Here is a 27,166-nt window from a genome sequence, read left to right as displayed (position 1 = left end):
CGTGTCTGCGCGAGCGAAAGGCCGACTTTCCCACCACAACACACTCATCAAACATGGTGCTACTTACCATGACCCCCGGTATCGTCCGGGCTGTTACAAGAGCCCGGGATGCAGTGCCCGATGAATTCGCAAAGCTGCAGCGCCCAGAAGAACCCGTGCTTGTGGAACCCAAAGCTGGGCATCCCATTGCACATAGCCAGTTGATTGACCTTTCCAAGCTACTCAAGAAGCATGCACCTTACGATACTGAGAGTAGCAAAGGGACTGAAGAAGTAGTAAAGGAAACTCCAATAACCCTGGCAGCCCTCCTTCAAAACACCACAATCTACACCCCACCACCGCCCCCGAAGCCTGCCCAAACACCAGAATACCAGGCCCTCATGGCCCGTCTCCGCGCCGAACAAGAAGCTCTCTCCTACGAAAGAATGTTGCACCCAACCCCTACTCGCGAATCCTTCTCGCAACGCTTCCCTCGTGCCCCAGAGCCCTTTAGCATCGGCGCCACTCACAAGGCCTCCGCCGAAGAAGACGACGTGTCCTACGAAGAAGTCCACCGTCAGATCATCTTAATCATAAACATATTAGTCTCCATTGTCTGTGTTGCCGTTTTCATTTGGGTGGCTGCGCGGAGCTGGAGTGTGGGAAGTAGGCTGGGATTGAGCATGGGAGGAGCCGCCGGCATCGCTATTGCCGAAGTGGCCGTGTACGGTGGTTATGTGAGGAAGGTGCGCGAGGCCAAGAGGCTTGAGAAGAAAAAACCCGAGATCAAAGAGATTGTCAAGACATGGGTTCTGGGCGAGCATGCAGATGCAGCTGAAGGAGACACGACGGGGTGGAAGGAAAAAGACGGCGATGGCGTCAGGTTCAGAAAGGGCAAACATCGTTGAAGCAATACTCTGCATTGACGCCGACCATGCTGAAGAACTCCATAAAAGCCCCATCATTGCTCCCAAAACGACGCCTGCAATGCAGCTTGTGCCCACTCGCGCAAACGCATCAATCATGAAAACATGGCTGGTTATTACTTCTTGTCCTTCCTCCGTCCAGCAACACCACCAGCAAATCTACCCAGATTGCTTAGACTAGACCTTGGCTTATGTCCCGGCACTGGGCCCACTGGTGCTGGCACAGGAGGCGGTCTCATCGCCCCCGCTGGGCTCCCTGGCCTCAACCCCGCAACACTTTTTGGCGGCGCAGAAGGCGTTGGCACCGTCGGACCCATCTTCTCCTGGATTTCCTCCTCCTCGCCCAAGCTAGCCATTCGCTGACTGCGTCGAGCCTTCTCTTGCGTCTGTTTGAACCTATCTAGCAACTCACTCCACTTGACAGTCCCACCTGCATCTGCACCACCCAGTCCATCTCTCGGTTTCAGCCTGCCAGGCCTTTCAAAAGTGGGGATATTAGGCCCTCCAGACGAGGTCATACCGCTGCCGCTACTACTGTTTGACCCAATCTCTGAGCTTTTTTGCCGCAAGTGGTTTAGGGTAGGGGACGAAGAAGAGGGGTGGACATACGTCGAGCTGCTGCGCTGGGGCGCAATGTGCAAGTAGCCAATGGCCGAGACGCTGTTGAGGCGGTTCTTAAGCGCTGCAAAGGCCGAGGATTGGGGGAGAAGCATGAGTAGCCCGTACATGCACTTGTACAGGTACGGGTATCTTTCCGGCTCGAGGAGTTGCATGCGGAGGTCTAAAGATGGTTGTCAGTCTGTTTCAGTTAGATTAGGTCGGAGATGCTCACAGGTAAAGACTGGTGATTCAAGAAGTTGAACGAGCTTATCGATCTGAATGAGCATGTTGACAGTCATCTCAAGATCGGCGCTGGGTCAAGTCAGTACTGCAGCTCATAATAACTCCATTAAACAACTTACAAGACCTGAAGCAAATGGTATGCCTGTTCGTAAGCTTGTGCTAGAAGACATAGTGAGAAGGTCGCTACGGCGTTGTGGCACCAAGCCTTGAATAATGTAACAAAAAATGATTGTCCGTCCTGTGTTTGTTAGTATTTTAGTGCATGATGGACAAGGTTTTCTTACCCTATTGTCAAGATTCCTCAGTCGTCTCCGTAGGTCGGCCAGTTCGGGCGCAGTGATGAGGTTGTTGTTGAGATTCTGAACCATTATGCTCGCAAACTCTACATCTTCATCCTTAGCGAGACAGTCGGCCATGGTCCGATATATACGCTCAGCGCTGAGTGTAAGACATAACTGTCGGATAATGAGATTGCCACGAGTCTCGAGCAGCCTACGATCAGTGCAGAACAGCTTCAGGAGGTTAACCATGAATGATGTGAAGTAGGTATCATCGCTGTGTAATGAGATTTGAGAAAGCAGAAGTAGGTCGCGGGTAACAACTGCATCTGAAGGGTCGGAGAGCGTCTTGAGGAGTGCAGGAAAAGTACCATCGTCGACGGTGAGTATCTGCATGGTTGTTAATAAGCTTACAATACCTGAGAGAGGTCTGTCTCACTCTGCCAGGAGCCATCCTATGGAGCATAATCAGCCATGCTATAGCTGCGACTCTGGTGGCTTCGTGTTCGTTCAAAAACTGCAACGTCAGAGCACTGACGGCAGCTTGATAGTCCAACTCAGGTATGGGGCGTGGCGATGGACCTCGTTCCTCTGCCTCTGCTGGGGTGGAGGAACGCGTGGCCTTGCCATCAGGCGATTCGGCTTTGTTTGCTTGGTCCCGAATGACTGCCTTGAGCAACCTGCCAGACAAGTTCGAATCGCGCCGCTGTGTGCCAGTGAGCTCTTTACCGAGCTCAGACAGGGATGGTGGGAGTTGGATCTGTCCGCTTCCGGCACCATCCCGAAGGCGATTGTCGTCAGACAGAGACAGGATGTAGTCCATCAGCGCGGCGTTGACCTTGACCGCCGCTTTGCGAACCGTGTCGACCTCGTGTGACATTCTTGGCAAGACGTGCGACAGGAGGCTCGGAACGAAGGGCATAATGTCTTCTGGGCAAATATCGAACAAGTTATCTATCCAACGGAGAGCAGTGAGCACTATCTCGGTTTGCTCCTCCTCGGTGTCTGTTAGAGTTAGCTGTGTTGCCATAGCACCGTACGCTGAGGACTTGCCTGGCGGAGGAACCAGGAAGTCGACCAATATCTCCAGGATCTTGGGGTGGTCGACATGCACGTCCTGGCCTGGTATCCAGTTCTCGTCTCCAGTGACCGACTTGTCACTGTCCTCTGAGACAGACGCACTTTCCCCGCTCATGTCGTTTCTGTCGTCCATGGAGTCAAGTGGCTCCATGGGCGTAGTGTCTGTCGCCTCACTCGCACTATGTAGGCTATCGGCAGAGTGTCTACGCTCGTCTTTGCTGTTGCTCCTCTTACTATCGGCTATGCCCTTCTTGATGCGTGCGATCTTCTTGATTTCACTTAGAAATCTATCTAGCGCGGCCTGTGTCATGGTATATACGTCGGTGTTGCTGTCGCTCAGGAACTTGAACAGGCCGCCGAGGAAACGAGGAAGATGGGCGATGAGCTCGAGATCGGGTATGGAGTCTAGCAGCGTTATCCATGCCACAAGGAAGGAGCGTGTGTACGGATTAAGGACGTTGATGCGCTCTTCGAGGAGGGGCAGGAAGCGTTCGAGGCTGAAGGCGTAGGGATGGGGTTCGTCATTGGGATCCTGCTGGTCGGGCGAAGTGTGTAGTACGGAGACGTAGCTAGCGGCAGACTCGGATACAATGTCTTTGATCAGGCGGTCGAGCAACTCTGCGCCATTCTTGACCGAGAGCTCCGAATCGGCGGCCATCTGGTCAGCCCGTGCCGTGTTAGTGGTACTCTCAGTGCCGCAGTTGACTGCCAGTGGGGGTGGTTGCCTTACCTTGCACAGAGCGTCAAAGACCTGGTTGAAGTAGACGAGTATCTCACCCTTTGCAACTTTGGCGATGTTGTACATGCTCTCGCACGCGTAGTACCTAACACGCGCATCTTGGTCGCTGAAGCAGGCCAGTACTGGGGGAACGATTTCTTCGAGATAGCGAGCGACTTCCTGCTATGCAGTCAGGCTTCCATTCACGTTGCGTGCAATACCATATCTACGAACAGGTCCCAGGGCTATCGAGGCCGCGGCCAGGCCAATGAGGCCGCCGTTGCGGGCATGTGGCTGGTGGACGGCATAGGCGTACTCGTGGCAGAGCTGGTGCACGATCTTGGCTATCCTATCGTGGTCCTGGACGGCGAGGGCATCGCGGATGAGGCCTTCGAGCTCGAGTGCTCCGCTCTTGCGCTTGTCGTAGAGCTTATCATTGAGCGCTTTAGTGATATTGGCGTCCATGGTGAGCACGGGAGGAAGAAATGCAGAGCGGGTTTCATAGTGCTAGCAGCGAAGGTATTGCATGTTGTGCGGGAGGCGGGGTAGTAGCGGGGCGGTGGTTTTGGTAGAATACGGGACGGTTAAGCAGAACCACAGCCCTCACGATGCTGGTTGGTGTTGATGATCCGAGCCACGCGAGCATGGCCCGCACGTCATCGTACAGAAGCGCCTGTATCCCTGCGCCAGCCGACTCAACCCCCCATAAACGAGACATTTTGCCCAAAAGCGACCTTCACGGCGCAGCCCCTGGCAAAATCATGTGCCAACGACGACCCATAGCTCCTCTCCACGTCCCTCACTGTCATGATGGTCGTCAGTCTCCGAGCTCGCTAATTTGCTAAGTCGATCCGAGTCAGAACCATTGGCCCAGCCTGATAGCAGCCGCCGCCGCCTCACATCGTCCACCGTTCACCTGCACTTGTCAGGTGCCTCAACCAGGCCCATGGAGAAGTTCAAGAATAAGTTTCTGAGCTCCCATCGCCGCTCCCGGCGCGAGGAAGAGATGGAGAAGCTGCGGGAGCCGAAGATGTCGCCCATCGCAACAGGAGGCTTCAAGTACTGGGCCGTGGCCTTGTAAGTTGCACTGCACGTCGCTCGTGTCCGCGTCTGACATGGACAGCATTGTTTGCAACTTCAATGTCGATATAGGGTAGGTGAGGAAGAATGCTGCATTACCGAGACAGCAAGTTGAGAGTTCAATAGCCCAGAAATCGAGATACTATACCCACCAGATGTCCCGTTCGCGACAGCCGATCTAAGCGCCATCTGCTTCAACAGGTACCACACATTCGTCTGACTTGTGTGCCGCCCATCTAAGACAGCCCAGTTTCCCTGAGCAGCAAAACACCGAGACCGCTGAGGATCTTGCCTACGACTTTGCCATTACCAACAACTCCCCTGACATCAAACTAACTTCGCCCAATGCCCCTCATGGTAGTTCTGATACTCTCTATGGCTCGTGCATCTTCCGCCAGGAGTTCGACGATACCATGAAAAGGAGTTTTAATCAAAGGACGCTGGTCTTGATCTCGCATCACAACTTCACCGCCTTCCACCATCGCCTCCTACGAAAGATGACAGAAACAGGCCATATCAGCGACCCATCGACCATAGAAGCGGCCTACTCACAAATGAATACATGGCACCCGCCGGCTTTGGGACATCACGACCTCCCGTTTATGGGAAACAACTTGGCATTGGACATTGCGCCTCATCGATCGTTCCCGTTGCAGGGCCTCCCAGGACCAACTCCTTTGATCTCAGACACACCCCTCTCCATTTATGCATATGAACCGATAGGCTCTTGGGACAACATCATGCACTACATGCCCTGCATCACTGACCTTTACGTGCTTTACGAAAAGCTAGTACTCTGTGAAAGCGTAATCGTCATTGCAAAGTCGCCTCAGCTAGCGAGTGAGGCTGTGTCTTCACTCGTCGATCTCATTTGCCCAGTACCATACGCTGGTGTGGTCAAGCCTTACATGACCATGCAGGCAAATTTCAAGAGCATTGGCATCGATGGCGGCACCCCGATATCTTTCGTTATCGGTATCACCAACCCATTCCTTCTAAAGCGTATCGTCGCTGCAGCAGAAGCCAGCCACAAGGCCAGACCGCACATACTGTACCTCCAGAACTTTGATGGTCCCGTACCGACGCGGCGCCACCACTCGCTACACCACAAGTCCAGTCGTAACGCATTGCTAGATCTACCCGGCGGCGGAATTGAAGTCCACACACCGTCCAAACGCTTCCTCAAATCTGATCCTACCATTCTCTCGCAAATCGAAACTCTGCTCAAGCTCGGCGATCAAACGCGTGAGCTGGGCCCCATCATTCGACGTCACTTTGCCGAACTCACTGCACAATTCATCGCGCCCATCAATCGCTACCTTGCCACATCAAACGTCGTAACACCTGGCGGAATGAACCGTTACGCGAGTTTCAGTGTACCGGATTTCCTGAGTAGTGTAAGGAAATACGGCACCAGCGTCAACTTCCGCGGGAATGGGCCGATCCAGCGACACAGAGCAAGGGACGGGTTATACGAGACGTTTTGCAGATCTCCCAACTTCTACTCGTGGCTGGAGATGAAGATTTCGCTCGAGAATGAGGCATCGGCGGGAATGTTGAACACACCTGTTACATCCCCGGTTGCCAGCACTTGAGTTCGCCACGGCGCGGGATCGTAGCGAGAAGGCTATCGACACGAAGCACCATACGCACCTGCGCAACGTTGGGTACCACGTACCACTGCACGGCGTCATCTCACACAGTGGATTTGCACCACGCCAAATCCTAGTACTTTTTTGTTTTCTGCTCGTTCAATGTAGAGTTACACCACCTATACCCATTCAGCATAGATCTAGAAATCAACCCCTGCAATTGATCAGAAAGCCAAAACTTCGTATCTACACATTCTGGAAATAACTAGATACCGAAAGTGGTGATGCTTACCCTTTTTGTACTAGCGCGTACCCCCGCATTGGATCGACCTCAAATTTCCAACACTGGGGTAAACTACGTTACTACGAACACCCGTTACGAACACGACTTTTCTGTGACGAAATGGAGTTTACAAAGGTGCAAGAGATAGAGCTGCCCGCAGCATTTGACGCACATGTGCATTTGCGCGATGGGGATATGTCCAAGTTGATCACACCTACGATTCGAGAGGGGGGTGTGAACCAGGTTTATGTTATGGTGAGTTTGACGTTTCTAGTCTTTTCAGTTTTTCCTCTCCTAAGACATGCTCTATTTTTATTCGGGTCTACTATACTTCTTTTTGCATTCTCTGGTCGCGCGTCGTACATGCAAAAAGAACATATTCTTTGAACCCTGTTTCTGCATGCTAGTCATCACTCATACTTTCTTAACATGACTACTCTCTGTTCCGTGTTTATAGACTCTAAACTGAATGACTAACTATCGAGCAGCCTAACCTCGTGCCGCCCATTACAACAGTGCAACAATGTCTTGATTACCGTGACAGGCTGCGTGCTATAGAGCCCAACGTCGATTATCTCATGTCACTCTATCTGCACGAATCGATTACCCCAGAGACGATTCGCGAGGCCAAGAAAGTGGGAATCACGGGTGTGAAATCGTATCCAGCTGGTGTTACAACTGTGAGTTTCTGCATCCCCATTTCATATCACTGTATTTGAGAAAGTAGGGTAAGAAACAACCAAAAGAGAGAGGAGTCGTCCACAACAGAAAAGAATAAGCCCCAAACTAATCCCAACCCCCAAACCAACAGAACTCCTCCTCCGGCGTCCTAGACTACAAACTCTTCTACCCCGTCTTCGCAGAAATGGAAGCGCAAAACATGGTCCTCAACCTCCACGGCGAAGTTCCCTCCACACCCCCCTCCGCCCCCTCCACCACCTCATCCACCACCACAAACCCCGCAATCACAATCCTCAACGCCGAACCCGCCTTCCTCCCCACCCTCCTCTCCCTGCACACCACCTTCCCCCGCCTCCGTATAATCCTCGAACACTGCAGCACCGCCGCGGCCCTCACCGCGGTTCTGTCCTGCGGCCCAACCGTCGTCGGAACAATAACCGCGCACCACCTCAGCCTCATCATTGATGACTGGGCCGGCGACCCCTTTTGCTTCTGCAAGCCCGTAGCCAAGACGCCAGAGGATAGAGATGCATTGCTGCGCGCAGTGGTGGATGGGAGCAGCAGGGGGAAATTCTTCCTAGGCACGGATTCGGCGCCGCATCCACGGGGTAAGAAGAGGGGCGAGGATAAGGTTGCGGCGGGAGTTTTCACGCAGCCGTATGCGGTGGGGTATGTGCTTGATGCGCTGGAGGTGGGGGTTAAGAGGGGAGTTATTAGGGAGGAGCATGTTAGTATGGAGGTGTTGGAGGGGTTTTTGGGCGGTTGGGGAAGGGCGTTTTATGGGGTAGGAGATGACAAGGAAGAGAGGATTGTGTTAAAGAGGGGTGGGGGGAAGGTGGTTGATGTTTTGAGTAAGGGGGATGTGGGTGTCGAGGTTGTGCCGTTTAGGAGGGGGGAGGAGACGTGGGGGGTGGTGTGGAAGTAGAGTGGACAACGACGAGATTAGTCACTAGAAAGCAATTTCGATGTTGAAATGAGCATGAAATGTTGTTAGATCTGGATTGGAACTATCTGCAAGTATATGCCACTATGGTCGGACGGAGTGGAAGCTCATCTGTTCCGTCCATTATTTACATTATCACATGTGACTATATGGTGGTATTTCCGATCAGTCAAGCAAATTTCAGCGTCACAGAGATCAAAATATCAGATCCTCCTATGCCACGAACGTTGTCGTCCAATTCGCCATATGAGCATCTCATCTCTTTTTTGTCACCTCCTTACACCACCCTGCTTCCTCAACCCAGTCCGATCTTTGACCAACCATCTCACCAAGTGCGGTCGTTGTGCTCTTTCTCCGGTCTCTTATTCCATTGTTTCGGCACAAATTCGACTGTCAGTTTGGAATGCCGAGTTCGTCACTGAGCTGATGAGCTGGCTGATCTTCCGCTACTGCTCATAGAATCCTTCCGATGGCTTTCACCTGCAGTTACGGCAGAAGACTGCGATTTTCGGCTTGGCTTGGCTCGTTTCCCTGGACGCTCTGAGGGCGAAGAAGTCTCTACTGTGACTATTTCTTCATCACCTGTATCCGGCTCTCTTCTGCGTTTGGTAAGAATGGATAATGTCTGGTTCTTTGATGGTGATTGTAGTGAGAGTCTACCGATGCTGTTGGTGAAATGCTGCGATAGACGTTTGCGAAGACCTGGTGCTTCTTGGACAGTATCTGTCTGTGATAGCGTGGACGTTCGAGGAGATGTTTCTGATGGCCTATCGACATCTAATTCAAGGTATTCGCTGTCTCTTTTGGCGACTGAGCCAGAATACCGGTGCTCCTGTGACAACGCCGAGGTAACGTTTTTCTCATCCTCTGTATCATCGGCAAGAGAATACATTTCACTTGCACTTGGTGTCATCCCATTGGCGGCGAAATCAGATGCATTTTTTTCGATGGCCTGAGATAGCGAAAGACCCATTGCGAAAGCTACCTTCCGGTCCACACCATTGCCAACGATCTTGTATTGTTCTTTGAGCTTGCCAATGATGGGCTCGTCGTCTGGATAGCCTTGTGCACGCCGTGCCTCCAAGATGCTGATAGACCTGTCTTGGTCCCAGTGAACACTTGCACCATTGTAATTGTCTCGCATGTTGGATGTGGTAGTGATGGTTGGTACGAGAGCAGCCTCTTTAATCCTCGCGTACGGTCTACCATCACTCCTAGTAGACTTTTTCAGTGCTTCTGGTATAAGACCAAGCCTTTCGGCTTCTTTATAGCCACAACCTGGGGGGTTCTTCGGGATACATGTTAATAAAGCTCGATCTTTACGCGATGGAATGGCTGGGAGGCGGTGGTCTGGGAAGGGGATACACGTCTGTACAAGACTATTGCCAATATTTGGCAGGCCATAACTGATATTCCCAGCAGAAACATAAGCGAAAGGAGTCGAGTAATATTCCCGCTCCCCAAAACGCTGACCGTTCGGCAACATGCCAAGACTCCTACCCTTCGTATCCTTGTGCGCTCTTCGATGAGTATGCCACGGTTGTAAAATCGGGTTCAAGCCAGGCGCAGCGATGGTAAGTATTATGCGGGACCGTTGCTGCTTGCTTGAATAGCACCAAGCGTCCATGATGAATTGGTTGACTTGATAGCCCATAGAAACAAGTGATGCAACTACTTGCGACAAAACGTTCTGATCTTCATAGCCCTTTCGCGTGGATGACATATTGACTACGTTTTCGAGGATACCGTATAGAGGTCGGTAGACGTCTATGAAGGAACAGAATGTACTGATATGCGAGGCGTTGCGCAAGGACTGTGAGCTTTGCCAGTCCTGCTGTAGTGTAGAGAATCCTGTAGCATAATTAGTGAAAGTGGATATTATGTGCATCTATAGTATCTACCTGGACACGGAGAACCTGCAACAATCAAGTCAACCTCACCGACTCGAGGAATGAACTTTTGATCTTTGCCTCTAAGTACCGTGTCAAGGTAATCATCAACAGAACCACAGTATATATGGAGGTTTTCTGGGTCTTGTGCGTTCGCCCGCTGTGTATGACAAGCTTCAGCGCTGAAGTCTACTGCGGTATGAATCTTGACAGCACCACCTTCCTCGAGTCCTCGGTCGAGTGAGCCCCCGCCACTAAAAATGCTTAGACCTCTAAGCGTTCCTTCAGACCTCTCGAGAACATCAGGGCCTTGCTTGAATGACTTAGGAAGGTTCTGTAGATAGACGAGGTGCTGCTTGCCGTTTGCTTCTACAAGTCCCATGGCCATGAACCAGAAATCACCAGCACCTCCAAGGTTATAAGGGAAGGGCACCTGGTTGCTTTCAATGTCCGACTTTGTCAAAATCTTTACAGAACAACGCCGTTGAATTCGAGACATAGCCAAAGTCTCATACTGGTCGGTAAAAACTAGCTCGTTGGGGGCTATGTCCACGCGGTGGGCTCTCGTTGCTATCTCAGCACAGTCGCGCTTAAGTCGAGACATTCTTCGTACAGTGACTAAGCCAGTGGCTTGGTGGATGTTATGGATGAGAACTGGTTCTAACGGCTCTTCTTCATTCAACGTGCTTCCCATGTAGACCGTATCGCCAGGGCAATGGAGGAAAACATCCTTCTTTCGGCAAACGCATGTCTTGTGCTCGTCTCGCAGGCTGACAAAAGCGCTATCTTGGGTGATGTAGGTTTGCCGAATGAACAAGCGGTCTTTCTCGATTGAAGGCGGACACCAATCCAGATTGTACTTGCCCTTGATATCTGTTGACAAAAGCTCCCCTTCCGTGCAGTTGCAGTTGTCTGAAAGAAATACTTCGTTCTTGAAGGGATATTCCGCTTTGTAGATATTTGTTTCGCAGCTTTGATAGATCCACAGTACGTAGAGTCTTTGCGTACCATCATCTAAGAGTTGTGTATCCTGGACGTACGCTAGCCAGTCCCAGGACGTGTTCTTCCAGATCATTCCATCGTTTTTTTCTGGTGTGAACACCACTACGTCACCCACTCTTACTAATGAGGCTCCATACGGCTGGCATCTGTTCAACGAGTGTAGGTGGTTACGTGACCCTAAAGCATGTGGGGTTTGGGCAATTCCAAGCTTGCGTTTTCTGCGCTCCTGCTCGAGCTGTACACTTCGTACTGGGCACCTCTCCCGAATCTGTTCGCCGAAGTACATGTGCTTGAAGCAGGCATACACGTCGGGAGTAGCCAAGGTATAGTCAAGGATCTCTTGCTGCGGCTTAACGAATGTCAAACCTTTAGCCATGCATTCGGCCCATAATGGTTGGTTCAGAAGTTGTTTCGACGTTGACAGATTGAAGGCCTGATGATAAAAATACTCTATATAGGCGTGAAGTGCAATGCGGAAGTCTTTCTGCTGTCTAAACGCTGTGTGCCATTGTTTAAACTCGTTGTTGTTAGGAAACCGGCCAGTGAGCCAGGAATGAAATGCCTTACGGAAGCTTAATAGAGTGACTGAGTGTACTGGCTGCTCTTCGATGTAATCCAGAACGTGCTTGCCGAGTTGAGCCACCCAGAGGAATGGTTCATGGAATCTTTGGTAGTTAGGAGTTGCATTCCTGAGCCGATACCATATTTCGAGCGATTGATCCTTGCTTGAGGCGAATGATCGTATGTAGGCGATAATCCCGGGATTTTCTTCATCCCCGTATCCCTCGATAGAGCAGTCTTGAATTCCCACTGCTTGGATGTAGTGATTGACTGTGCCCACACGAATGAACCCGTCGAAGCACAGCTTCTTCGAAACCGGGACTTCGAGGTAATGTAGGCTGATAAGTTCGTATGCTCTTTTGTCAGTTGTTGGTGCATGATAGATCTCGAAATCATGAACATCGACAATGAGAAGTGGTTTGGTGGTGGGACCACATTGATCTTTTGGCTGTCGCTTCCACTGGCGCTCCTAATCAATTATAAGTCCCATTCTTTTGAGCGTGGGTAGAACTCTTTACCTTGATACTCTCCAAGGCTTTCGACTCGGGCGTGATAGAGACTGGAGGTGCCCAGCTCCGAGAACGAGCAAAGTCACTCTTATTTAGCCGGCTAACAGGGGTCTTTATATTCGCAACATTTGTGGTATTCGATGCGCGTGATGAGAGCGCTGACCGTGACGGCTCCGTGTGATCCGTGATGGCTGATATCCTGCTCTTGAAAGCCATTGCGTGCGCAGACTGAGAGCAAAGAAAGGAAACTAGAAAGAGGGAAGTCGCAGTACTAGTATTACCACGGAAAAATTAGGCACTACCAATCTCACGGTAAGACCTGAAACGTGACAGTGAGAGCGACAGTGAGAGAGACGGTGAATGTGAAAACAGAAAAAAGTGACGATGAACAGCAGCCGTGAACGCAGCTCTCGCAATGACTTCTGTAACAGCATACGCCATCAAACAACCCGGGCGTCCAGAAAGTGCGACCTGTCAAACTTCAACGCACGTAAACAAAGACGTCTACAAACAAATCTGCAGAAAGGACAAGTATTTAGAAAGAGGATTGTGCAATGTCTTGCTGTGAGGGTCTAACCGACTCAGAGTCGGTACCATATTTCGAGCGCACAATGTGGGTCACCAGGCTTCACGATACAGGATTCCATGGGGCAAGCGCGGAGGGGAGATGACCGCGGCAGGCGCACTAGCCACCGGTATGGAACAATGGATCGGCATATGTAGAAGACAGGATGGTCGGAACAATGCGTGTGATGCGCGCCTACAGAACAGTATTGCAGTGTGTGGGTGGGAACAAGCAACATCTTGTGTGAGATGAGATGGAAGTTAGTGTGCAAGAGCGAAGACCAAAATGGTTTCTCCAGCACTGGCGAATGACAAACAGCCCTTCAATACCTTTGCTCCAGAAGCGGTGAGTAACACGGTAAGCATTGCGGGGTAGTCGACAGCTTTACCACTGAGGTCTGCAAAGCAGTCACCAGTATGTCGACGGTCTGATTGTACAATCAAGTGCATATATGCACATCAAGTCGTCAATTAAAACAAACTAGTTATCTATACTCATGCCCGACGCCCTCCCTGAGTTGTACATCCATGATAGAAGACCGCTAGATGAACGCCACCCGCCCCGCATGTAGCTCCATTGAACGAAAAAGAAAGTCGACTGCTTTTGCACAGTCCACTTGATCTACCCTCAAGCCTAGTCGTTATGTGGGGCATAATCCCAGATATGGGAGGAATCATACGACTCGGTTTCCTCCTTTCTCGCTTTTGGATCTTCGCCCCTCTTTTTTGCGTCCTCCCTGAGTGCGTCTAGTTCGCGATCCATGGAGTTGATTTCGACTCTCAGATCGAGTATCTTCTTCAACTCTTCTTGTGTGAAGTCAGGATCTTTCCCATCCTTCTTGGCGTCTTCTTCCCTGTGGCTGAACTTGTCCAGTTGATTGAATTTTTCGTTACGTGCGTCCTGCTTCTTCATATAGTCTTCGAACTTTTGGCGTCCGCCGAAACAGATGCCGTAACCGTCGCAGTAGCAGGTGTTCTGGGCTGGGCAGTGCACCTCGTGGCCAGTAAATATGTAATGCCAGATGTATTCGAAGATGCGGCCAGAGAACTGGTCATCCATGCCGGTTGTGAGCAGCCACTTGCGGTAGTGGATGAAGCGCTCGATGGGCACCTCGCGTATGCGCTGTTTGGACACTGCGAATTGCGCACAGCAGATTCCTGATATGGATGGTGGGATTGGCGCGCCTGGGTGAATCTCCTCCCAGATGGCCCTGCGCCAGTATATCTCTTCGGGCTTGCGGAAGAAGTCGAAATCGCCGCCGGGTCGGTCCATGTGAATCCAGTCAGGGCAGCCGGGGTCGTGGTGGCAGCGCACGTTCATGTAACCTAGGCGTGCCACTCGCTCGTGGTTGAGGCGCTTGATCATTTGCGCCGCGTCCAGGCCAAGGAGCATGTTGTTGTGCCATGCATGACGGTGGGCATGCATGAAGATGGATGTATCGGGAAGGTCGTCGTAGTGGTCAATTATGTAGGAAAGGTATACCTGGCGCTTCTATTAGGCTATGTGCTCGATTGGATAGACAGGTCTGCATACCATGGCCTCACGGCCCTTGTTCTTGGGTATCTTGTGCACCGCATTGGGGTTGTCCACTTCGTACACAACTAGCGGCGCATCGGGTATCTCCTCAGCCATCCAGCCAATATCCTCCTTCTTTGTCTTGGGAATAATGATCTTGTACGTGTAGTTGCTGCCTGGCGGCTTGCCCACGCCATCCGAGAAGCGCAAGGGGAGGCCAAAGTCGAGTGGATCACCGCGCAACGATGGCCGGTCGGCTTGGAGGGAAGTCGCGGGTTTCCATGGTGCCAAGGACGAGCCAGCGCCCGGTGTGTTGTGGGAATACCACCAGATGAGGCAGAGAGCAAAGAAGACGAAGAGAAAGGGAACTATCCGTGGGGGTCCACTGAGCATGGTGGCGGGTGATGTTTGCGGTGACGCGACGTGTTGTCAATACACTCACCGCATTGGGGTTTATGGAGGAAGAGTCGGGGCGGGTGGGATGATCATTTGCGCGGGAAACAAGGCGGAACGGTCGTCGTCAGCCATGCCCCAAGTTTTGGTGGAGCAGCCCTACAAAGATTAGACCTTGTTTCGTGTCAGTGGCAACATCCCTGTTCCTCGGCCTCGTAGCTACAGTAGATTCACTGTCTTAGCCAGTGCAGTGTAACACCTTGGCAGGGGAACCGTTGAGCATCATATTCATAACGTCTGTGTCATCCTTCTCTACCACCTGTTCGTTCCATGTCGATATTCTTAACCCCTGATCCATTTGCATGTCAGTGGCACAGCTGTACGAAAATAGACACGGTAGATACGAGAGGCGCACCAAATCTGCCACAAGCGCTGCAAGCCTCTCAACAGGGCTCGTATGCGCAGGGACAGTTGCTGCATCCGCGCTGGAGAGACCGAAGTCAGGACGAGTTTGGAGGTAAACAATGCATGTGCAGTAAGACGACGTCGGCTATAGTTTCCGTCGACGGACAAAGCAACCACGTCTGTCAACACCATGTTGTAATACATACTGAGTCCAGTCTTGTTAGCAACACCATAAGTCTGACGCGTGATGTGAGCAGACAAGACAACGACACGTGACATTGAGCGCCTTGTATCAGCGCTTCACGAGATATCAAGACTGTTCGCCATTCATCCACCCGTCATGATGAATCCGTGTTAGCTTCATATCTTTAAACAGACAGCCACGTGTGGTAGCAGCATATGTACCCTGGCTACTCGCTAACATCCGAGCCGCTACGAGAAGGTGAGAAGCTTGAGATCAACCCTCGGAACGTTCCGTCGGAAGTCAAGGAACGGAGCTTAGGGAGTGATAACATGGCTGCGCTTTTTGTAAGAATCGCCTGCCGTAAAGTTGCAGGAACAGGACACTTGGGAAACATTCACAAGACAAACCTCGTATTTCTGTCCACGTCTAGGACTGGTCTTCATTTTCGCCAGACACGTTTGATGTGTTGATTGCTGGTGAATCACTTGTACTCATCAGGCATTGTTGCCCCCCCCTGAAAGATAGCCTCTGGCCGTTATGCTACACGTTGCAACTTCTCGGAATCCGTATTGAATCTTATACCGCGAACGTTTCCCCGCAAGCTTGACGAAGCCGCACTAGTTGCGAGGAATATCGCGCACATCAAACAAGATGAGGGCTTCAGCCTCACTACTGAGTGCGAAGCTTCTCCTGGCGCTGAGCGCCTTCAGGCACATTGGAGCTTATGCGAGTCCAAGCATCAACGTCGCTTTACGCGCAGCCTTTAGCCCCGCACCATACCTAGTAGAGCTGCTGTAAGCTTCTCCAATTTGAAGACATTCCTTACATCTAACAATTACTAGGGAAACCGCTGCAGAAGAGAACGCGACCGCCTACTACCCAATCCTCGACCGCGTAGCTGAAGGCTACTTTGACGACAAGTCTACCGATCAAGAGCTATACACGGCCTTTGTAGACCTACTACGAATTGATGGACACATTACTGCACCTGAAGCCCTAGCTTCCTTCCAATTTGCCCTATCAGTCCGATCGGCTGCGCCGCGGATAGAAGCACACCACCAGTACTACAAGACGTCGGCCGAACCTTCTCTTGTCGCTGAACAGACCGACGCATGCGGTATATGGGTATCGTTTCATGGCAAGCAATACTGCTCGGTACAGCTGGATGAGCCGTTTGGTAACATTCATAGCGAACGGTGCGTATCTCATAGCTGTTTAACCAGAAAGACACTGATGAGTGAATAGTACATACCAATTACCCTTCGACCGCATACTTGGTAACAGCTCGGCTTTGCCTGCTATCCTCTACGCCGATATCACTTCACCCGGGTTCAAGAAATGGCACAAGACGTTGAGCAGCACAGCCAGGGAGGGGAAGACATCCTACCGCGTCCGACACAAGCCTTCAGCCAAGGCCTCAACTTCGCCGTTGATCGTGAATGGCTATGGCGTCGAGCTACAGCTGAAGCGGACCGACTACATTGTCATTGACGACCGACAAGCCGTGGAGGGGGAGAGTGCTGCTCAGAAGCCGATGGGTACAGAGTTGAACGACGATGAGGAGGTTGCGGACCTCAGGCCATTGTCCAAAGAGGAGGTATCGAATCTTGGCCTCAAAGCTGCTAGTTTCGTGGCCCAGAGTGAACAGCCCATGGACACTCTTATGAAGTTGATACAAGACTTTCCCAAGTATTCATCCATCATCGCTGCTCAAGACGCCTCTGAAGAGTTCATTGAGGAACACTTGAAGAATCGCGAGCAACTTCTCTCTGCGGGCCTCAGCGTCATATGGATCAACGGTGTACAGATCCCAGCTCGCGAAGTCAACCCGTACTCTTTGCTAGCGCATCTGCGACGTGAGCGAAAATTAGTCACTGGTATCCAGAAACAAGGTCTTACTGGATCTGAGGTCATTTCCCTGTTGTCGCACCCAGCCATCGCAGAGACGCAAACAGAAGATGAGCCACAGCGCTATGACTTTAGGGACACATCTGAAGGCGGCAATGTCATTCTCTGGTTGAACGATATCGAAAAAGACACTAGATACGAGACCTGGCCTGCTGATCTCCGGGCCGTGAGTAAATCTTCACAAAACTGTTGACTGTGGTGCTGACCCTTGCTCCAGTTGCTCCAGAGAACTTTCCCTGGCCAATTGCCGTCTTGTCGTCGAGACATACACAATGCCATCTTCTCCATCGACCTAACTTTTGCAGATGAAGTGAGTGATCTGCTGAATGTCGTCCTTAGTCTCATTAAGCGCGGCATCCCGATGCGCTGGGGTATTGTACCTCGAACTACTGGGAAAGGCGCGCTAGAGCAAGCCAAGATAATCTACCACTTACTCGAGGCATATGGCGTCGATGCCGTAACTGTGTATCTCGAAAAGGTTAGTAGTCATTGTTGTGCGTCCGAATCCTACACTGACATGCGTTGCAGTCCTTACAGGATAAGAAGCTGGCACGTCCAGACAAAGCCATATTTGCCGCGATTGTCAAAAGTGCCCCGATCCTTGACGAGCAGCAACCTCTCGATTTTGACGATGTGATCAAGTCAGAAAGCCTCGATCAGCGCGTTGCCGGTGCGAAACAGTACTTGAAGCGTCTCTCAGCAGAAGGCCCTAAAGCTCCAATCTTCGTAAACGGTGTTCCCATTCCACTTGGTGATGAGTGGCTATCTGCCGTTAGTCAAAGAGTTGGCATGGACCTTCGTCTGGTGCAAAAGGGAGTCTTTGAGGGGGTCCTCAACGATGACAGCTGGGTGCCGCAATTGTTCCTCTTCCAGGCTGCCAACAAGCGCAACCCTGTTATCATCCCAGAGAACGAGAAGAACATCACAGTCCTCAACATGGCTGATTTCCAAGAAATCCATGGAGAGGCTTTTAACAAGATGCCTCGAGTCCGTGCATCAGATTCTGCCAGCAAGAGTGACTGGGTGCACATTACGTTGGTCGCAGACTTCGACTCGGTGCCTGGATCCGCTCTTCTTAAATCATTGGCGAACTTCCGTGAAGCCAACCCAAATGTTGAGGCGGTTTTGATACACAATCCCCAGACTGGCGCGGAGCAGTCCAACACGTCAGAAGACCTATTAGAGGCTTACACCAAGTCAGGCCAGGAACTTACAAGTGAAGCTTTGATGGAGCTCCTGGCCCGGGATGCCAATCCCAGAGCTGTGCCCGCCGACTCCACAGCATTCTGGAAGACGGCTGAGCCAATCTACGATGCTTTTGGTCTCAAACCAGGACAGCACGGTCTTCTAGTCAACGGACGTTATGTTGGCCCTATTGCAGATGACTACGCGTTTTCCAATGACGATATGGAGACCTTGGTGACTTATGAAACAAACAAACGCATCGAGCCTCTGAATAAGGCACTCCAGGGCCTTGAGCTCTTGGACAAGATTGCCTCGCCTTTCGATATTGCCAAAGTTCAGTCGCTAGTAGCACTCTCAACGGTATCGGATGTGCCAGAAGGTATGTTTGAAACCGCATCGACACTGAGAATCAGCACATACAACAGCTGGGCCGCAGAGCACACCGCTATCGTCAAGGGAGACCAAGATAAAGCTATCTTCCATATCGTAGCTTCTGTAGATCCGGCTACCGAGCTGGCGCAGAAATGGGTCCCGATTTTGAAGACATTGAGCGACATGGATGGTGTGCATCTAAAGCTCTTCTTGAACCCTGGACAAATGCTCCAGGAACTCCCTGTAAAGCGATTCTACCGCTATGTCCTCGAGGCCCGACCCCACTTCAACTCTGACGGGTCTGTCGGCAGTTTGGCGGCGCACTTCTCTGGTATTCCGAAAGAAGCTTTGTTGAACCTCGGTATGGATGTCCCTCCGTCGTGGCTAGTCGCACCGCAAGAGTCTATTCACGACCTGGATAACATCAAACTCAGCACAATTCCGGCGGGAACCAACATCGATGCCATTTATGGACTGGAGAGTATCCTCATTGAAGGACACTCTCGCGACACAACTCTTGGCGGTCAAGCACCTCGTGGAGCTGAAGTCGTCCTCTCTACCGAGAAAGATCCACACTTTGCAGACACGATCATCATGGCCAATTTGGGATACTTCCAGTTCAAGGCCAATCCCGGCTTCTACAACATTCAACTGAAGAGCGGTCCCTCGCAGGACATCTTCAACTTGGATAGTGCTGGTACGAGTGGCTGGGCACCTCAGCCAGGTGATGAGACTACTGAGATCGCTCTCATGAGCTTTCAAGGAGCTACAATCTTCCCTCGGTTATCTCGTAAGCCTGGCCAGGAAAAGGCCGATGTACTTGATCCAGGGGAGTCGCTTGCGTCTGAACTTATTGGCAAAGGCGCACAGAAGGTCAACAGCTTTTTCGGCAAGATGGGATTAAACATCAACTCCGAGAAGGTCTTCCAGAAAGGCGCAGACTTGTTAGCGGGGGGCAAAGCAGTGAAGAAAGGTACCCAAGCCGACATCAACATCTTCTCCGTCGCTTCTGGTCACTTGTATGAGCGCATGTTGAACATCATGATGGTCTCCGTCATGAAGCACACCAACCACACAGTCAAGTTCTGGTTCATCGAGCAATTCCTTTCACCGAGCTTCAAGTCTTTCCTCCCACATATCGCTGCTGAGTACGGATTCGAGTACGAAATGGTCACATACAAGTGGCCACATTGGCTTCGGGGACAGACTGAAAAACAGCGTGAGATCTGGGGTTACAAGATCCTCTTCCTGGACGTGTTGTTCCCCTTGGATCTCAAAAAGGTCATCTTCGTCGACGCGGATCAGATTGTCAGGACAGACATGTACGAGCTCGTGCAGCATGATTTGCAGGGCGCGCCATATGGTTTTACACCCATGGGCGACTCACGCACTGAGATGGAAGGTTTCCGATTCTGGAAGACTGGCTATTGGGCTAACTTCTTACGTGGCCGTCCATACCACATCTCCGCGCTCTACGTTGTTGATCTTGTTCGTTTCCGTCAGCTCGCAGCCGGAGATCGACTACGCCAGCAATACCACTCCCTCTCTGCTGATCCCAACTCCCTTTCCAACCTGGACCAGGATCTGCCCAACAACATGCAATTCAATCTCCCAATCCACAGTCTACCACAGGAATGGCTCTGGTGCGAGACCTGGTGCAGCGACGAGGATCTGGCCAAAGCAAAGACTATCGACTTGTGCAACAACCCTCAAACCAAGGAACCGAAGCTGGATCGTGCGAGAAGACAAGTTCCAGAGTGGAACGTGTACGATGAGGAGATTGCAGCGCTGGCGAGACGCGTCAAGGGAGAGAAGAAGGCTGCAGAGGTGGTAGATGTACAGGAGCAGGAGCAGCTTAGGGAGAAGAAGGAGAAGGATGCCGAGAAGAAGGTAGAGCACAATGAGTTGTAACCAGGTTTAGTAGAGTATGATGTATATGAAATAGGCCAGGCAAAAATAGTTACGCTCCCAAGATAATAGTGATGATGTGCCTCACAATCAGCCTTTACTCACGCCTTCTGTCAATACCATCTTTGCGTGTATCCCAATCTAACATCGCAAAACTTTCCCTTGGGAACCAAGCACCAACACTCCGACGTCTGAGAACCCCTCCCCGTCGCTGATCCGCCCAACTGGGCCCTTTTAGTACCACCACCTCAAAAGGCCCGACAGAGCCGTCTCTCCCGAACGCCACAAACGATGCGGCGATGCAATCAATCATGCGCAACGACCAACCCACACCCACCCAATGCTGTCATCGTCCCTCTAGACACTTGTTTTTTCACAGTTCCAGATGTACAGTAGGCGCATAACAGGTTTTCAGTTGAGACATGGTGGATGGGGGGAAAAGAAGGATATCTCGGCATGCTTGCCGCACGCGTTCGGTTACTCGGCCCCACTAGCGTCATCTGCGATGCTGGGCATCTGGGTGTGTCTGGAAGGGGGTATGATGACATAGATGGTGGGTTAGGGTGTGAAAGTGAGGGTGGGTGAGGTATGGCGTCACTGGAGACGTTTGACGACGTAATGGGAGGGTTGAGATGCTACCTAGGTATGTATATAAGGGAGGAGCTTTCGTGGGCTGTTGTTTGTATTCAACATCACAAAAGCTATACATCACATTCTACCTCCTACTTTAAACAGTACTATCTACAATCTACAAACCAAACAAACGACGAGACGAACATACCAAAAATGTCAGGACAAGGAATCTCCCACCAAGGCATCACAGCCCCTGGTCTCAGCGAGGCAGACCAGAACATCAACAACACCGTTGAAGACATCAGCAATCAGGCACGCGGCCACAAGGCGAATCTGAGTAACCCTAGTATGTTCCCCCCTCCCTTCACCTTAACCCCCTGTGTGTGTGTGTGTGTGTGTGTGTGTGTGTGCGTGCCTTTACCCCATCCCCTTTCCACCCTCTCCGTATCATCGCAGGTACTATGGAAAGCAAGTGCTGACAAAGCTACCAGACACGAGCGAAGAGTCTAAGAAGAAGAGCGCAGAGGCACTCGAAGCGTTGGGTGGAGAGGATGCGTTTTATGGAAAGCAAGGCAAGGGCGAGTAAAGTCGTCAATTCAAAGCATGGAAATAAGAAAAACGAGGCTGGACTGCATATGATACCATTGATATGAGAATATGAAACTTCTTTAAAAATTGAAGTTTCTTGTGCTGTATCAGTCTGTGTGATCTTGTGGTTGATTGTAGGGGGGAGGGGAGAAGGTGGGTAGGGTGACGTCATTCCCGAAGATCTGTACTTCACCTGTGCTACAACACGAAACTTTTCTAGTGTTGGTGGAAGATTTTTTTGGATTGCGAAGGTAATGGTGTGGTGCTCTCCACGAATGATATGATTGTAGTCTCTTTCTACGAGCTACTTCACTATCTTTAAAGCTCTTCTCCTATCATACTAAGCCTAGACTAGTACCAGCCATAACATCCAAAAACAAACCTGAAAGCCACAAAATCACATAAACTGTGTATCTTATTGACTCCGCTCCTTCAGATTCGTGATGATTAGTAGCAAAATAGCATTTGTTATAATCACAAGTCCTACAAACATACACTACTACATCCCCAATACTCTGTCCACAAAGGGTACCACCATTCTAACTCCACCCACGTCTACCCAACACTCTACTCCCTCCCCCTTCACCTCCCAGCCATCCTGCAAAAAAATACAAAAAACATACAACAGCGGGGATTCGCCAGTGGTCACCCACCTGACTACTAATCCGCCGGTACACCGTTTAAGTACCGCTGAGCGAACGGGAAGCGCTGTTTTCGGTGTCCTATGGTCGTATGTAGAGGAAATCGTAATTGTAAGAGTCAACTATGTGATTTCTGTCACCATACTGTCCTTCAGTGATTGCAGAAACATGGACTTTGGGTAGAGGGGAAAGGAAATCACCATGACTGTGCCGGTGATAGAGAGAGGAACAAATGTTGTATTAATCTGGGAAGCGGTGTGTTTGTTGGTGGAGGGTGTAAAAGGGAGATGATGAGTGTGGGATAGGTTTGGGGAGGCAGAGAGATTCTCAAAGTGTGAAGATGACCAAGACCACAGGGAATCATAATCACTGCAGTACAAGTCAATGTTTGAATGTGTTGTTGATTTCAGACTTCAAATACTACAATAACTAGAGGGCCCAGTCTTTCGCATGCGATGTAAGAATCATTCCGAGGAACGACCATCGCAAAGCTTTTCGCCTTGACTGGAGGATTGCGGGGCTGCCATCTCTCAATGATGCCCATAAGAGCGAGAGTCGAGCGATTGCGTCCTGCTCAACACAGGTACATCATCTGTCTCAAGGTCCTCGGAATCTTCAAACCTTACGACCGACTTACTCCTCACACAAGACCCTGGACTGCTTGGTATCTAACCTCCCTTTCGCGGCGCATTGGGGATTGCAACCTGAGCGCGAGCGGCCCCTCCAGAGGAACCGCCCTTCTTACGCTGGTAGTAGTGTTCGACAATCTTGCGGACGTGCTTCTCAGCCTGTGCCTTGTCGGCAGGCGCTTTGATGCTGTCGAGTGTGTATGGTGCCTGGATCAGGACGGAATCACTGACCACGATTTGGGTGTCTGCCCAACGGGTTGGTAGGCTGTTGTAGATGTATCAGTGTTCTATTTCGGTATGCAGACTGTAATTGCATGACTCACGTCCTTGATATGGCATCAAACAGCTCTTGCGCTTCCTGACTGACACCCTTGCCCTTTTGCGCATCCTTCTTCTTCATCTCGCGGATAGTCTGTTCCTCCCGTGCCAGGATCGCAGCCATGTCCACCTTGGAGATGCTGGGAAGCGCTCCATCATAGGCTCCTGTAGACTCGGGCGCCCGTTCCCCTGTGCCAATAACCTCAAACGATTCTATGTGTGCAAATGGGATGATGTGGTAGTCCCCGGGTTGGGTGAAGACTGAAGCCGAAGGATTTGGTGGCGCAGATGCAGTATTGATGGCTATGGCATGGGTGATGTTGCATGCGGTGAACAAAGTGCCCTCGAGAACGTTCTTGCCAGGGGCGCATGTAATCTTGATACTGTTGAGCGTCAGCTAGTTCCAGAGAGCCACCGGAGACCTTGAAGGAAACCATATGAGCGAATAGAGCATACCGGGATCCAACAGCCTTGTACAGAATGGAGTCTGCATCTATGGTCTCTTTGCTTGACGCGGCGCTGGGTTTTAGGTTGGGAGTCGCGACCTTGCCCGCAATGCTGTTGCGCTTGTCCGCCATGGTAGTCGAAAATCCTAATTCTTTTTCCCCAAGCTCTCGTGTATTACAGGCGGAGTCTGAATTGTTGCTCCGCTGCACTCGATCTTGTTAGCACCAAAACCTTGCCCGGATGAAAGACTCAACGCCAGTGAGTCATACAAGTTGTGAATATACAATTCAAAGGAATGAAAGAAATTAAATAATCGACAACGCACGCGCGACCAAGGGATGGGGAAGCGCGGGCGTGACGGAGCTGTAGAGCTCGGGGCGGATGTAGTGGTGTTGTGTTGATGCGCTGCAACTTTCCGTAGTTGGTCCGCCAAGGTTTCGTGCAGGGGCTTGCAGGGGCACCAATGAAAGCGATTGTTACCCGTGAAGAGCTCTCTAACCTTTCTGGTTGTTTGTTTATTAGCTGTTAACAATGGATGCACGGGAATCGTAGCGACATTGACTTCAGAGTGGGGTGGCTTCTGTCGGGCGAGGGTCTCCACACGACGCTACGTTGAGCTAGTTAGCGCTTCGAGCAGCACACGTCCATCACCATAACCCAAGCGCTCACGCCATTCCTTCTACATTCACGTTGGCACGAGCAGACACGAGACATGCGAATAGTTGTTCATTCTAGATTAGAGGTATTTCAATCCTCAGATTCTTTGTTTTTCATCCGCAAACCCGGGTTAGCGGTGAGCTCCCTTCTAACAGCGATTGATATCCAGCTTTTAAGCGTTGTAGGTCTGTCCAATGTTAGCTGCTTACGCACAACTATGGTCCGGGATGGTTACTTACTGAAGCAGAGATGTTTCCACCCCTTCCGGTCCAGTTGACGTGAATGTCCTGGCCCTCCTTGTATGTAGCGTTGGCGTACTCGGGCTTGATCCTGAAAGTGTGCGCACCAAAGTAGTCACGCTGCGCTTGCAACAGGTTGGCGGGGAGGTCCTTGGCGCGGTAACCGTCGTAGAAGCTCAAAGCAGTGCTGAAAGCGGGAGTGGGAATACCCCAGAGAGCACCCTTGGAAACGACACTGGCAGACAATTAGCGTTGTACGTCCTTGCCATGGACAAATACTCACTCTCTCCATCCGGACTGAGCCTTGTGGATAGCCTTGCTGAAAAATTCGTCGAAAAGCAAGTTCTCGAGCTCAGGGTTCTTGCGGTACGCGCTGGTGATCTCCTTTAAGAAAACGGAGCGGATAATGCAGCCACCACGCCACATGAGGGCAATCTCTGGCTTGTTAAGCTTCCACTTGTACTCCTTGGCAGCCTGTGTCGAAATTAGCACGAGTTCAAGATTGCTGCCGGTTCAACTTACGTTCTGGATCAGCATGAAGCCCTGGGCGTATGAGATGATCTTGGATGCGTAAAGGGCCTGCTCGAGGTTGTCGATGAAAGCCTGGCGGTCGCCGGAGAAGCTGGGAGTGGGTCCGTCCAAAAGACCAGCAGCACGGCCACGCTCCTGCTTGAGCGAACTTAGGCAACGAGCGAAGACGGCCTCTCCGATCAGAGTAACGGGCATACCGAGGTCGAGTGCGTTGATGGCGGTCCACTTTCCGGTACCCTTCTGGCCGGCAGAGTCAAGAATCTTCTCAACGATGGCAACACCGTCGTCGTCGTTCTTGTACATGATGTCTCGGGTGATTTCGATCAGGAAAGAGTCGAGAACGCCCTTGTTCCATTGTGTGAAAACATCGCCAATCTCCTTGTTCTTCATGCCAAGACCGCGTTTCATGATGTCGTAGGCCTGTTTTTCGTCAGTTTACTTCTCTTTCCACGGCATTGTGTCATCTCACTTCGCAGATCAATTGCATGTCACCGTACTCAATACCGTTGTGGACCATCTTGACGTAGTGACCGGCACCCTCGTCACCAACCCATTGGCAGCAGGCCTCACCGTCAGACTTTGCAGAAATCGACTGGAGAACGTCCTACAGCAATGTTAGACGTGCATTCTGCGCTGTTTGCGGATTCCTACCTTGATGTATGGCCACGCCTCCTCGTTACCACCGGGCATGATGCTAGGGCCGTAACGGGCACCCTCCTCTCCTCCAGAGACACCAGATCCGACGAATCGGATGCCCTTTGACTTGAGGTAGTTTGTGCGGCGGTTCGTGTCGGGGTAGTGGGAGTTACCGCCGTCGATGATGATGTCACCCTCCTCAGCACCAGCCTGGAGGATGAGCTCGATGAAGTCGTCAACGGGCTTGCCGGCCATGACGAGAAGCATCATGCGGCGGGGCTTCTTGAGCTTGCTGACGAACTCCTCCATGGAGTGGGCGCCAACAATGGACTTGCCCTTGGCCTCTGTTGATCGTCAGCGCTGTCTGTAGCAGCATCCAACATGGTGCTTACCGTCGTTTAAGAATCGGTCAACCTTGGCAACGCTACCTGCCTGTCAGTGTATGCCTTGTGTAGTCCATCGAAGCGCTTACGTTCGGTTGAAGGCAACGACCTGAGTTTAAGTCAGTATTTTGGCTAGGACAGACATGGAGGAGGCTCCATACCGTGAAACCATGATCAGCACTACGTAGTGTTAGTACTGGTGTATTGATGGTAGACAGTGGAGCATGACTTACGCGTTGAGGATCAAGTTTTGGCCCATGACCTGAGTAGTGTGTTAGCATGGCTCAATTGCTTGACCGTCCAGTCGATGGAGAGTTTCGAAGGAGTGGGCGAATGTTGGGGATAATCGCGATGAGATGGGGAAGTACTGACGGCCAAGCCGATGAGGCCGAAATCTCCAACGGGCTCAGTCATGATTGCTGTTGTCGAGTGGAAGTGGATGTACGGGTAGATGTGTTGGGATGGCGGGAAAGTTGCAGCGACCGGTCGTGCAACACAAGAAGACAATTGGGGGCTGTGGAAGCTGGTGATGGTCAAGTCAAGAGGAAGGAAGAAGAAGGTTAGTGGGGGTCTTCTGAGATAATGTAGTGGCCGGAAAGACTTTGGAAACAAGCGGGGCACACTACTATTGCATCAATGGCTGCACGTCCCACTAGATGCCAGCATCACATTCGCGCAAGTAACGGAGAATAGCTTCGGCCGCGGCGGTAAAGGCGAAGACGGTA

The 27,166-nt window shown here is 51.3% G+C and overlaps 10 protein-coding genes across 10 annotated transcripts; 5 read left to right on the top strand and 5 right to left on the bottom strand.

Moving 5' to 3' along the window:
* Positions 1-53: 53 nt before the first annotated feature.
* PtrM4_028820 (Vma12 domain containing protein) lies at positions 54-887 on the top strand (the record flags this gene model as incomplete). The annotated part of the gene is made up of 1 exon (XM_001932582.2): positions 54-887. One exon carries the CDS (start codon positions 54-56, stop codon positions 885-887), a length of 834 nt encoding a protein of 277 aa, XP_001932617.2.
* Positions 888-1,021: 134 nt separating this feature from the next.
* PtrM4_028810 (vacuole-associated enzyme activator complex component (Vac14)) lies at positions 1,022-4,289 on the bottom strand (the record flags this gene model as incomplete). The annotated part of the gene is made up of 7 exons (XM_066103829.1): positions 1,022-1,686; positions 1,738-1,817; positions 1,868-1,986; positions 2,033-2,416; positions 2,466-3,764; positions 3,837-4,004; positions 4,059-4,289. The coding sequence occupies 7 exons, from the start codon at positions 4,287-4,289 to the stop codon at positions 1,022-1,024; spliced, it is 2,946 nt and encodes a 981-aa protein (XP_065966031.1).
* A 481-nt stretch (positions 4,290-4,770) lies between these two features.
* PtrM4_028800 (Afi1 domain containing protein) lies at positions 4,771-6,499 on the top strand (the record flags this gene model as incomplete). Its single annotated transcript, XM_066103828.1, has 4 exons — positions 4,771-4,901; positions 4,948-4,977; positions 5,031-5,105; positions 5,155-6,499. 4 exons carry the CDS (start codon positions 4,771-4,773, stop codon positions 6,497-6,499), a joined length of 1,581 nt encoding a protein of 526 aa, XP_065966030.1.
* Positions 6,500-6,899: 400 nt separating this feature from the next.
* PtrM4_028790 (uncharacterized protein) lies at positions 6,900-7,498 on the top strand (the record flags this gene model as incomplete). The annotated part of the gene is made up of 2 exons (XM_066103827.1): positions 6,900-7,034; positions 7,268-7,498. The coding sequence occupies 2 exons, from the start codon at positions 6,900-6,902 to the stop codon at positions 7,496-7,498; spliced, it is 366 nt and encodes a 121-aa protein (XP_065966029.1).
* A 1,320-nt stretch (positions 7,499-8,818) lies between these two features.
* Positions 8,819-12,580, bottom strand: PtrM4_028780 (Dcm, Site-specific DNA methylase; the record flags this gene model as incomplete). Its single annotated transcript, XM_066103826.1, has 3 exons — positions 8,819-10,254; positions 10,305-12,324; positions 12,374-12,580. 3 exons carry the CDS (start codon positions 12,578-12,580, stop codon positions 8,819-8,821), a joined length of 3,663 nt encoding a protein of 1,220 aa, XP_065966028.1.
* Positions 12,581-13,562: 982 nt separating this feature from the next.
* PtrM4_028770 (DUF3431 domain containing protein) lies at positions 13,563-14,837 on the bottom strand (the record flags this gene model as incomplete). Its single annotated transcript, XM_001932577.2, has 2 exons — positions 13,563-14,411; positions 14,463-14,837. 2 exons carry the CDS (start codon positions 14,835-14,837, stop codon positions 13,563-13,565), a joined length of 1,224 nt encoding a protein of 407 aa, XP_001932612.1.
* A 1,240-nt stretch (positions 14,838-16,077) lies between these two features.
* On the top strand, positions 16,078-20,802 carry PtrM4_028760 (UDP-glucose:glycoprotein glucosyltransferase precursor; the record flags this gene model as incomplete). The annotated part of the gene is made up of 5 exons (XM_001932576.1): positions 16,078-16,220; positions 16,269-16,622; positions 16,672-17,500; positions 17,552-17,812; positions 17,863-20,802. The coding sequence occupies 5 exons, from the start codon at positions 16,078-16,080 to the stop codon at positions 20,800-20,802; spliced, it is 4,527 nt and encodes a 1,508-aa protein (XP_001932611.1).
* A 783-nt stretch (positions 20,803-21,585) lies between these two features.
* Positions 21,586-21,958, top strand: PtrM4_028750 (Con-6 domain containing protein; the record flags this gene model as incomplete). Its single annotated transcript, XM_001932575.2, has 2 exons — positions 21,586-21,718; positions 21,864-21,958. 2 exons carry the CDS (start codon positions 21,586-21,588, stop codon positions 21,956-21,958), a joined length of 228 nt encoding a protein of 75 aa, XP_001932610.1.
* Positions 21,959-23,269: 1,311 nt separating this feature from the next.
* PtrM4_028740 (AD domain containing protein) lies at positions 23,270-24,126 on the bottom strand (the record flags this gene model as incomplete). Its single annotated transcript, XM_001932574.2, has 3 exons — positions 23,270-23,495; positions 23,554-23,931; positions 24,005-24,126. The coding sequence occupies 3 exons, from the start codon at positions 24,124-24,126 to the stop codon at positions 23,270-23,272; spliced, it is 726 nt and encodes a 241-aa protein (XP_001932609.1).
* A 698-nt stretch (positions 24,127-24,824) lies between these two features.
* On the bottom strand, positions 24,825-26,855 carry PtrM4_028730 (Gnd, 6-phosphogluconate dehydrogenase; the record flags this gene model as incomplete). Its single annotated transcript, XM_066103825.1, has 11 exons — positions 24,825-24,839; positions 24,892-25,126; positions 25,175-25,365; positions 25,414-25,842; positions 25,892-26,026; positions 26,074-26,402; positions 26,451-26,482; positions 26,531-26,550; positions 26,603-26,621; positions 26,675-26,703; positions 26,814-26,855. 11 exons carry the CDS (start codon positions 26,853-26,855, stop codon positions 24,825-24,827), a joined length of 1,476 nt encoding a protein of 491 aa, XP_065966027.1.
* Positions 26,856-27,166: the final 311 nt, after the last annotated feature.

This window comes from Pyrenophora tritici-repentis, chromosome 1, assembly GCF_003171515.1.
Source record: "Pyrenophora tritici-repentis strain M4 chromosome 1, whole genome shotgun sequence".
Lineage (NCBI taxonomy): Eukaryota > Fungi > Ascomycota > Dothideomycetes > Pleosporales > Pleosporaceae > Pyrenophora > Pyrenophora tritici-repentis.
This window is presented reverse-complemented; position numbering and strand designations above follow the sequence as displayed.